Below are 11884 nucleotides of genomic sequence, written 5' to 3' on the forward strand. Positions count from 1 at the left end.
AAAACATGGCATATATATGTATGTATACATATATGGCATTTTAATAATATATGACCTTAGATTACTAATCCTCAGATAATGGGATGATAGGAAGAGCCAGTTCCAAATTCAAATGTCAAGTGAAATTCAATTTAACCAAATTCCATAATATTGAGGGTAGCCTTATATCAAAGCTTCCAAAATTACTTATCAGAATTATCTGAAACCAACTTTTTCTTGTTCTATTTTGCAACTGAAGACAGTTCATCAGTTTTCATCTATCATTCCTTATTGTTCAACAACTTTGGGAGGAAAACAGGGCTAGAGCCGAATAGCCAGGATCCATGCCTCTCACAGAAACTGAGAATGGGTGTATGTGTGTGTGTGTGTGTCTGTGTGTGTGTGTGCATGCGTCTGTGTGTACTGAGTATATATACTCCTGCGAATGAGTATAGATACTCAAGTAGTCTTCAAAAAGTTCATGGAAAATAGTATTATGAAAAATTTTGTCCAGATTTCAAAAATTTTGGCAGCCAAATAAACCTCTCTTCTGCATTCCACTTTTCCACGATCTTTTTGAAGAACCCTCATGTGAGCATCCTTCAGCTCAGCCTTCAGTGAGAACAACGCTGCAGAGACTCTGACTATGAACGAGTGGGGCCACACTGGGATTGTCGGAATGGAGAGGAACAGATTAGCACCACAGGACCCACTGGTTTTTTCTTTAATAGGTATCATGGGGTGTCATTCGCCCAATGAAAATATACAGACCACATACATGTTTCAAAAAGTGATTGTTTCCACAAAAAAAAAAATTCCCTCATTAACACAAATATTTAAGTACTTTTCCCTTACAGCCCCCCTCTCTCCCTCATTCTAGAAATATAAATTAAAGACCCTGTTTTCATCTGTGAATTCTCTATGCCACTTTTAAATGAGCTTATTTCTCTGGCCTTGTGTATGTTTCTTTGCTTCATGGCTAACGAATCAGTATCAACCTCCACAGCTTCATGGTGACACTCCCTGATGTTCCCTCAGCTTTCTGCCTCTTCTTTCCTAGCTTGTCAATTTCATCTTCTTCTAGTACTTTCCTCTCTGCCTGGAAAGGAACCCTCAGAATTCGGATGATCACTCTACCCCTCCAGGTTGAGGGATCCTTCTTGGCGTCAACAAGTGCACTTGTGGCTTCTGGGTTACGTAGACTGGCACACAGACCTGCATAGCTACAAACTACAATGTCAGAAACTACCCTAACAAATGAAATATGAAGGTCCTGACCACATGGCCTGGCTTCCTGGACTTGTTATCAGGTAGCATCTGGGGGTTTTCGGCCGGGCTCTACCCATGAATAAAGCCTAAGCATTATGCTTCCTCTTAACGTAGACAGGAGTTTCCCTAATGTAATTATTCAGATGAATCTTTTTTTTTTTTTTTCTGGTCCCAAAGCATGAGTCAGCTATATCACGTCTTTCCCAGGGCAGAATGAACACACGCTGAACCAGGATTTCCCCCTCTCCCTTGTGGGATCTTCTCAGTCAGGAATTTTCAGTAAGAAAAGAGGTGACAGGACTACTAGTTAGCCCAATGTCATTTGAACGGCGAAAAAAATTATTGAGATGTTAGAAGTTTATGTTCTTCTGACAGGCAAATTCCAGTCTTCAGTGAGGCCAGGGGATTCCATTCAAAGAGTGGATTCGGTTCTTAATTTCTTTTCCTTTACAAAATCTCTTTTTAAATAAAAAGCTCTATTACCATCATACCTTTAACCAGCTAATCTAGATTTCATCTCTTGCTGAAATTCTTCTCCAGCCAACGCCGCACTTCTTGAAGATTATAGCAGAAGGGACCCTTTCCTCCCAGATAGGCAATTTTCTGTCTCTGCACGATGCACACGCGTTCAAAGGCTACCCCGTATGCTACATTGGCATTATTGTCCATGCGGTCAGCCACAACCCGGCACTGGGGCGGCAAGGAGAAACGCTCCAGAAGCTGGTGGGCTGCTGCACATCGGTCTTCCTGGTTCCGGTGCTTCTTCACCTCAAAAGCCAGAGAGGAGTCCCCAGGCACCGCCCAGCCATCTGAAGGATGAGCCTCATCAATGTAGACCAACAGGAAGTCAGCCACAGAGGAGAACTCTTCCACCAGTTTGCGGAAGGCTGGCAGCTGGCTGGTGAAAGGAGGTCAAGTGGCCGAGCCAAAGTTGACCACCAGTGGGCGCTCGGAGCTGGCAAAGTCAAGGAGGTGGCATTCGGCTCCATCCGCTGTCTTGTCCTGAGCACCATTCCCAGCACCGGCACCTGCTTCAGGACTGGACACGTGCACCACACTGGAATTGGGGGCATCCTCGCCCAATTTCACCTGATGGTGAAAAACAAGAGAAAGGGAGAGAATGCCACATCAGACACGTTGCCACTTCAATTCACTCTAATGCAACTGGTCCTAATAGAATGCGGTATTTCCCTGAAAGCAAAGGATAAACATATACTGATGGGGGGGGGGGGGAGCGGAGAGGACCCTCAGGGCAGACAATGTAAAGAAAGGCTCCGAAAAGGATAAAAATCTTTTTCATTCTTTATGGTCTTGAAAAGTAATTATTTTCATCACTGAAGTTAACTCTTTTCATAATTAAGTTGAAACTCAATCTCCTTACTATCCTTGCTGTCAATACTTCATGCACATTAGAAAACACATGATTAATTGACTTCATTTTAAAAGCTATTAGGGAATGGTCTACGTCAAGACCAATTACCGCGTCTTGGACACAGTGCCTCTTTCTGAACTTTGGAGTACTCAGGTAGGAACTTTATTTTCTTCCATTATGTTAAGTCGCTTAATCTCTATCAGTGGACCATGATGCCAGAGGCACTCTACCTATAAGCAAAGTTCCTGCCATTTAACCTGTTCAGAGCCTCAGATTTCTCATCTGGAAGATGGTTATTGGAAGGTAACAGAAGGAAAAGAGCCCTCTGTACACAAGGTACAAAGGAAGTGAAAGATTGATTTGAAAAATTTGAAACCTATGCGCCATGTTCTCATAATACACACTTTCTGTGAACTTTTTGAAGACAGCTTGCGCTATAAGACATTATGTGGGTGTGCATTGCCATTATCAGATGCTTCCCAGTAAGTGAAGCAAGATGCCCTCTTCCCCGGGCAATTTTGTGTTTAAAAAAAGGTCCTGAGAGAGATCATCTGCCCTGAAGTTTCCACTGCTACGGCTCCTGTAGCGGTTCTGTTACTGGAACTCCACAATTTCCATTGCAAAAACATACAGCCATTCCAGAAGTCCGCTTTCAGTCAACTTCTTATTTTCTGTGTGTTTTGGTACACCTTTCTGTCTTATCTAGAGAGAAACAAACCACTTACTTTTCTTCCATATGACTTATTAACAGGCTCCTCTGGGCCGGCGCTGTGGCTCACTAGGCTAATCCTCCGCCTGGCGGCGCCGGCACTCCGGGTTCTAGTCCCCGTCGGGGCGCAGGATTCTGTCCCGGTTGCCCCTCTTCCAGGCCAGCTCTCTGCTGTGGCCCGGGAGTGCAGTGGAGGATGGCCCAAGTCCTTGGGCCCTGCACCCCATGGGAGACCAGGATAAGCACCTGGCTCCTGCCTTCGGATCAGTGCAGTGCGCCGGTGGCAGCTCACTGGCCGCGGCGGCCATTGGAGGGTGAACCAACGGCAAAGGAAGACCTTTCTCTCTGTCTCTCTCTCTCACTGTCCACTCTGCCTGTCAAAATAAATAAATAAATAAATAAAAGAAAAAAAAAAAAACAGGCTCCTCTGAATTACAAAATATCCAGACAGAAGAGGCGTAGACAAAAACTCCTCCGCGTGCTCCCTGCGCACATGGCTTAAACGGGTGATCACAGAATTAAAGACAGTTTAAGGCCTTTGGATTGTAAACTGCTAACAAAAAGCAGGCAAACTAAGAAAATCAAATACCTCAGTGTGAATTAACACAACTGGATCTTCCCTTAAGAGGATTTAATCAAAAGCAGTAACAGTTGGGAAAATTTACAACACAACAATTGATTTTTATATACTATCCTTAACATTACAAAACCCTTCCAACTGGATTAGCTTCTTTCTCTCATATAAATACAGCTACACATTACACTGCTGTTAACTGAAGTCACTTAGAAGTGAATTGTTAAAGATGCAACAATCCAAACTGATATAAACCACTCTAGGGCTTTTAGTCAGAGCCGCTGTCTAATGTTAACGCAGAACGTCTTTTAACTGCAGAGAACCAAAGCTCTTTCTCCCAGCAAGGGAGGTGTGAAACTAGATTACTGATTTCTAAAACAAATATTAAAATAATAACCTTCCTTCTTAGAAAAGGAAGCTGTTGGTGTGATTTAAATAAATGATTTTTTTTTCAGTCACCACCAGAGAGAAAGTTATTTATTTTTACTAATTTTCTTGGCTACTTTGCAAATGACACCACATGGAGAAATCTAATAAGCCATTTTTTACTGGATTATTTCATATGATCTGCTACTAACATAAATTTCAAATTTAAGATACACATTTTAAAGGTATTATAAACCTTCTAAACTGAGTTTTAGGTACTTTTTTGTAGATCTAGGCGGTATGTAGCACTCCTATCACCTTGCCATTTGCTGTCTCCCAATTAAAATAGTTATAATTATTCTAGGAGGGCTGCTTCTAACAATATTCTAGGTTACATTCCCCAACATACCACGACAAAAGGGCCTGAGTACAGTCATATGAGTTCTGGCAGCAAATTCTTAAGTAAGCAACCGGGAAACAGAAGAAAAATCACCTCGAAACTACAGAACTGTAAGTTCTTGTCAGAATGTAAAAACAGCCATCTGCCTGGCAGAGCCCTTTTTGTGACCTATAAGCTACTGTGTGGTCTTGACAAATGGGCCTCTGACCTCGGATCCTCACCCAAGCAGACCTGTTGATCCTTGCATTATTCTTGACCATTCAACTGAATCAGCTGATCTGCTGCTTCAGTCACTAGCTGACTCCCTTGTTACCTGCAGCTAATTTTCTTAGAAAGTTAGGGCACTCTCCTCCTTCTGACACACAATGTATTTTTCAGGCACTGAATTCTTTCCAAAACCCATACCACCTTAGGAAACTGAAGACACATACAATGCTATCATTCTAAAATGAAATATTAGGACAGTTACCAAATACATAACTCAGTGTGGGAACTTTAAATTTTTTGTTGGATTGAAACATCTTTCTTTTTAATTGTGTTGAATGAGTTAGTGAATGAACGTTAGCTTTTACAAACCTAGGTCAGTGAGTAAATTCACACTTCATGATACCCTTGACCTGCAATGAACGTCATCATTTTTGGGTGAGGGATAAGCTCACCAAAGCAGATAAATTTAGAAACAGGAACCCTGGAGCTCTCCTATAGAATCTTGCCAAATCCAGTACCCAGTGTTATTGATGTATCCTGATCACCTAAGCTGATCAGTGAATGTAAGGAAGAAAGCCAGGCCTTTTTCTGTTTTTGTGTGGCTATGGTACCCAGCAGCCAACGAGAATGTCACAAACGTATACCACTATGCCTGAGGATGACCAGGTAAGAGAAAATGTGTGGGTAAGATTAACAGTGTCAATAAAACTAAGGAGGGGGGCCGGCCTCCAGCTGTGGCACGAGCATCCCATATGGACACTGATCCTGCTGCTCCTCTTCCAATCCTGCTCCCTGCTTATGGCCTGGGACAGCAGCAGAGAACGACCCAAGTACTTGGGCCCCTGATCCTACAAGGGACACCTGGAGGAGGCTCCTGGCTCCTGGCTCTGGATTGGCTCAGCTCTAGCGGTTACAGCCATTTGGGGAGTGAACCAGCTGATGAAAGACCTTTCTTTCTGTCTGTCTCTGTCTAAATAAATAAATGCAATCTCAAATAAATAAATACAATCTTAAAAAAAAAACTAAGAAGGGAAAACACATATCTAGGATCCAGAAGTCCATGTGTGAGCAGACCAGTAGTCCATTTTTATACACATCATAATCACAAATTTGTCCATCTTTGTTAAACCTGATAGAAGACAGCTTAGCCAAAATGAGAGGTGGGGGGAGAGAAAGAGAGAAGAAGAGAGGGAGAAAAAAAAATCTTTGGAAACTTAAAAAATAAAATTTTGCTTTAAGCTATAAATAAACACATTTTAAAAGACCATTACTGGGCCGGTGCCGCGGCTCACTAGGCTAATCCTCCGCCTTGTGGCGCCAGCACACTGGGTTCTAGTCCTGGTCGGGGTGCCGGATTCTGTCCCAGTTGCCCCCCTTCCAGGCCAGCTCTCTGCTGTGGCCCGGGAGTGCAGTGGAGGATGGCCCAAGTACTTGGGCCCTGTACCCCATGGGAGACCAGGAGAAGCACCTGGCTCCTGCCTTTGGATCAGTGCGGTGCGCCGGCCGCGGCGGCCATTGGAGGGTGAACCAACGGCAATGGAAGACCTTTCTCTCTGTCTCTCTCTCTCTCACTGTCCACTCTGCCTGTCAAAAAAAAAAAAAAAAAAAACAAAAAAAAAACAAAAAACCATTACTGGCCAGCGCCGTGGCTCACTAGGCTAATCTTCCACCTGCGGCACCAGCACTCTGGGTTCTAGTCCAGGTCAGGGCACCGGATTCTGTCCCGATTGCTCCTCTTCCAGTCCAGATCTCTGCTGTGGCCGGGGAAGGCAGTGAAGGAACGCCCAAGTACTTGGGCCCTGCACTCGCATGGGAGACCAAGAAGAAGCACCTGCCTCCTGGCTTCGGATCGGCGCAGTGCGCCGGCCGTAGCAGCCATTTTGGGGGTGAACCAACGGAAGGAAGAACTTTCTGTCTCTCTCTCTCACTGTCTAACTCTGCCTGTCAAAAAAAAAAAAAAAGAAAAAGAAAAAAAAAAGAAAAGAAAAGAAAAGAAAGAACATTACTGTTCATTTTCATCTCCCAGCCCTGCTCTGATTTGATAATAATGAATATTAAATTTCTATTACAGTAGAGTTTCAAACCAAGAATTTTTTGGTTGGCTTGGTTATACACTCGGCTGAGATGCAGTGGTAGAATCACCAGTGCCTTCAGTGATGGAAGGTTCTTTGCTGTCCCCAGGAGCAAAGCATTCCTTGACCCAGAGCCAAAATGATGAAGAAAATAAAGTTGGTCCTATAATAACATGTAGGCTGCAGGAAAGAAGCTCAACAAAAACAAGTTATCCCTTGGTATTCCCAAACTTTGTTTTAATTTCCCACAGTGGCACAGAAAGTCTCCTGGCCACAAGTTACCTATCATCTTAATTTCTCCTTCTTAGAGGGTTTGTGTTTGGTTTTTGTCCTTAATGAGACATATTTGCCAAAGAGGCATTCAAAAGGCATTTTTTACTCTTGCGGAAGAGTAATTAGGTCGGTACCTCTTTCCCTGCCAGCATTAGCTGCTCTAAAGAGAACCCTGCCCAGTATTTAATGCTCAAACACAAGAAGCATCATTGCCACTAATTGGTCTTGAAGTTCCGATGTTCCCAAAGGGTCCCTTTATTTTGCAAGGATCAGAAAGGACAGACGTAAAATGTGGTATCGTCATCACTGACTTTTCTCTCTCTCTCGTCTGCACTAGACAGTTGTCCTTTCTTTTTTTTTTCTTTTTTTTTTTTGCAATCAACATCAACAGGATACCAATAAAGGAAGTAAATAAAGGATTTCCATGTTTCCATGTTTACCACAGGGGACACCTCTGGGCCAAGTCCAAAGGTTGCCGCAGACATATTTTATCAATATGAACAATAGTATGAATACACAGCAAACACAAGTTTTGATTCCTTTGATGATGGATTCCTTTCACCGACAGCGTTCAGTGCATGGAGAAAAGGATAATTCTGCTGTGGCATGCGGACTGTGAAATGCAGGGCCAGCGGGAAAAAAGAGCCATTCATCCAGTGGAAGCTGGAAATGGAGCATATACTACTAACCTTCTTTTTTTTCTTTCTTTCTTTTTTCTTTTCCACAGCTTGAAAAAAAAGCTTCTGGGCAAACTATCACATAAGCTCATGATTAAAAAGTAAAGCAAATGATAAAAATGGGAGTGGATGTGTGACCCAAGTTTTACACATACTTCTTGCTACCCAAAGCCCTGGAAATGTCTTCATTAACTATCAGGAAGTTTCAAATTCTTCGACATAATGACCAAGCTACATCAATGAACTTAGAAACGTGGCCAAACAATCATTAGGAACAGATTTAACCATTTCCGCTCAGATGGGCCAACTAAATCAGAGCCAAAGAACAGGCTACCTACTTCTGAACTCAGCTCCCTCTTGGCTCTTCTCTTTTGGACTTGTACCTTGAAAATAGCACTCTCGGCTTTATCACTTCCCAAGGTTTTATCCAAGAGGCGCAAGGGGTCTGGCTGTGGCCTTCTTTGTGTTCTTCTGGGGCTGTTTTCTCTCTTTAAAAAGCCATTTTTCCATTGTAGAAGCTAATGTCAAAAGGCTGGAGGTGAATGAAGAGGAGGAGGGGAATGTCAAGAGACCCTTTCAAAACCAAAATTATATGTTCAAATGAATATGTTTTCTGTGCTCGGCAGTATTAACCGTGCAGAAGGCAAACGGCTTGTCAGCATCCATACTGTGTGTTTATTTTTACACTTCATTTAGGTAAGAGCCAGGCTCCCAGACAGGACAGTTGGCTTATTGGTTGCACACCAGCACAAGGACACAGTGTTCAGATGCAATGATATTGACTACAGAGCCTTAAATCACAAATATCTGTTATTCACCTCAGAATCTCTCACTGGTCTCCAGTGTCCTTTCAATCAAAATTGTACATGGAAACCCTCTCTCACCAAATCCATGTTATCTTTGAAAACTCCCCTATAAATTTGAAAACCTTTCAACGTTTCCATGAAGACAATTTTTTTATGTTCTATGTGAATTCTTAAATTTATTTATTCCTGTGTTGCCTCTTGTGGGAGCAATCACAAGAATAAAAATTCCACCGCACTTTCTCTAAAGATCTTCCAAAGTGCCTGACATTGACAAGGAGAATCATGTCTAATTCTGTCATAGGTGGACACACCCTTCCGCCTGGAAACCTTTGCCTCTGGAGGTGTCGGCCTGAAAATAATACAAGTCAGGAGTGTGAAACACTGTGACGTCCTCTCAGACACAGCCTCCTCCAGTGTCTCTAGAAATGGCCACACCCAAAGACCGAGGCGCGGCTGCCAACCTCACGCAGGATGTTACTCAACCTGTTAGGGAGGCTCTGAGGGACCCTCAAATGCCACTACAGCCACCGTCAGCCTTGCTCTAAGTGAAGACAGAAAGAGACCCCATTTCAATTCAAGCTATGTTCACAATGTTTCCATTGACTACACACCCAGTCCAATCGTGTCTCTGGATTTATGGGTCCTGGGGCTGCTTCTGTTCCTGGTAGCTATTATATAAATCATCAAAAGCAAACATTAAGAACATCAGTCTTGAACTTGGTCACTCATCAGATCAGTTGGCAGAGACTAAGAAATACAGAAGAGGAATAGAAAAACCTTATGCGCAAAGAAAAATCAAACACCCATCCTTCCTAAATTCCTGAAATAAACAACATATTGCCAAATAGTGGAACATGATACATTAGTGAAAAAATAAATAGGAAAGTTTATTAAAGAGGTATTCATTTGCTTTTCCGTGTTTACTTCAGTAAGCTGATTAATGGGAGAAACAACCTCTACTTAACATTTGTGGATGATGTTAGAGTGCCCACGGTTTATGTGACAGATAATGTTTCTGTACACTATCCATAAAAATAAGTAAAATTCATCAGAGAAGTGATTTTTCTCTTTCCTAGGCAACAATTCTCTTTCAAACAAGTAAAAATATACTTAGCTCAAACCACTGACATGCCCATGTTACCTGCTAACATACACAAAGTACAGGTGCAGATTAATAATAATATGTTTGATAAACTGGTGTACTCCCCTACACGGCTTCAAATTCCCCACCCCTGAAACAAAACCGAGAAATTTCGCATTCAGTGCATACACTTGAAACAGAATGATCCTTTCAGAACCCAGGCGCTCACACCTTCTGTTTGCCCCCACTACATCCTTCTGTAACATACATGAATTTTGACGAGTACAAGTGGAAGTTTCAACTCATAGTCTCAGAAAGGCATTTCTATTTACTAGTAAGACTGCTTGGTATCACATGTCCAGGCAAAAGTGCAAACATCCTACAGCTAACTCAGAACAAACGTGGGTTGCAGCAAAACTTCCCTAGTTCACAGAAGACATTCTCTTCTTAAAGATTCAATTTTCAGTGGAACGGCCCTACCCTGGATCTTTTCTGATTCCAAGTTATTTCTTTTGTTTCTCTGGTATACAGCTTTATTTTTCTAGGGTTTACTGCAGAGAACTCATTTGCTTCCCACTCTGGTATTCTGAGTTTCTGGTCTCTGTTTCTTTGGTTTTGCTTGCCAAAAGCCCACAACGGCCCTGAACACCTGGCTTCGCTATTCCTCTCCACCTTCCTTCCCTGGCACAGTGGACAAGGTCCCCCAGTACCACGAGGGAAAACCAAAACTGTCTGCTTTGACAGCAGCTTCTGCCAGATGAGTTCAGTCTTCTGGAGCCTGGTGGGATCCCCGGGGGGTGGTGGCACCGGCACAGCTTCCACAGGCAGGTAAGGGAGGCGCTGTTGTAGTGCCCAAGTCTCAGGCTACATAGCTTTGGCAGAGGGATGAACTCTTTCCAAAGACAACTTGGGCTACTTTGGGGAAACAAAGCAAATGTGGTGGCCCCTAGAAAGTCTGGGTTTCTGACCGGTCTTCCTCTTGCAAACTGATATCTAGTAACTCAGGACGCAGAGCCTAATAACGCTGTCCAGCGGGTCCAAACCCAAATCAGCGTAGAAGCTTTAACTCTTGCCTCTACCAGAAACAAAGCCACTGTGACACTCAGTCACATTTGCTGTGTGTGTTAACTTGTGTGTTTCTGTGAGTTTTCAGGAGGCATTTCTCTTGCCTTGCTTTTCAATGCCCAGCCCTTCCCAATGCTCCTCACATAGCCTCCCAATAAGCAAAACAGCAAAATTCCAGTTTATGACAAAAGCAGAATACATGCAGCAGTCTCCCCTCCCCCAACACCTCTGATTTTTCTAGAAGTTATTCTAAGGGCACAAACAGTCTCCACTCCAACATCACAGCAAGCTATTAATATTCCTTATTACAAAGATTCTTTATGCAGAAATACACATTGTGGCTCACTATGCCACCAAGCCTTATCTAACCTGTGCAACAGGTGTAGAAACTAAACACAAAGACTCCCTTATCCACAACCAGGAGGCAGCCCCCAAACGGGGCTGCACATGCTCACCCCAAAGGCTCCCCATGGCCTCCAGCCCACAACGTCCCTGCCCCCGCCCCTGTTGCCCCAGGGGGAAACCCACTGCTCAGCGCAGCTCACCTGTTTGTAGGCGTCAAGGAGGAAGCTCTTCCAGACACAGCGGAGTCCCTCTGAGGTCAGCATGCGCCGCCACTCTCCGCGAGTGGACTTGGAGCGACTCAGCAGCAGCACCACGTGCTTGAGCAGAATGACCGAGTCATAGAGCGCCAGGAAGAGGCAGTTGGAGAAAAAAACTGGCAGAATCTGCAGTGTGATCAGCAAGTCTACGCTGAGGATGCCCATCTTCTCTGCCTCCTGAGTCAGTCCCCTTGTGCGCTCCGGTTCCCCTTCACCCTCTTATTTAAAAGGGGGGAGGTGATGGAGGGGGTGGGGAAGGTAAGGGGGAAGGTTGGGAGGTGGGGGAAAAGGAGAAAAACTAAATTAAAAGGAAGCCCAAGCTGTCTCCTCTTTCAAAGAAGCAGAAATGGCAAGCCCAAGTTCAGTCTCTCCAGCCCAGCAGTTGGAGTGTGCCCATCAATTCATTCAATTCCGAGCTGCTGCTTTTTTTTT

At 43.7% G+C, this 11884-nt stretch overlaps 1 protein-coding gene across 1 annotated transcript; it reads right to left on the reverse strand.

The window, feature by feature from the left end:
* Positions 1-576: 576 nt before the first annotated feature.
* DIO2 (iodothyronine deiodinase 2) lies at positions 577-11645 on the reverse strand. Its single transcript, NM_001256300.1, has 2 exons — positions 11396-11645; positions 577-2337 (listed from the first exon to the last, which is right to left on the reverse strand). Exons 1-2 carry the CDS (start codon positions 11615-11617, stop codon positions 1750-1752), a joined length of 810 nt encoding a protein of 269 aa, NP_001243229.1. The 5' UTR covers positions 11618-11645; the 3' UTR covers positions 577-1749.
* Positions 11646-11884: the final 239 nt, after the last annotated feature.

This window comes from Oryctolagus cuniculus, chromosome 20 (genome assembly GCF_964237555.1).
Source record: "Oryctolagus cuniculus chromosome 20, mOryCun1.1, whole genome shotgun sequence".
Taxonomy (NCBI): Eukaryota; Metazoa; Chordata; class Mammalia; order Lagomorpha; family Leporidae; genus Oryctolagus; species Oryctolagus cuniculus.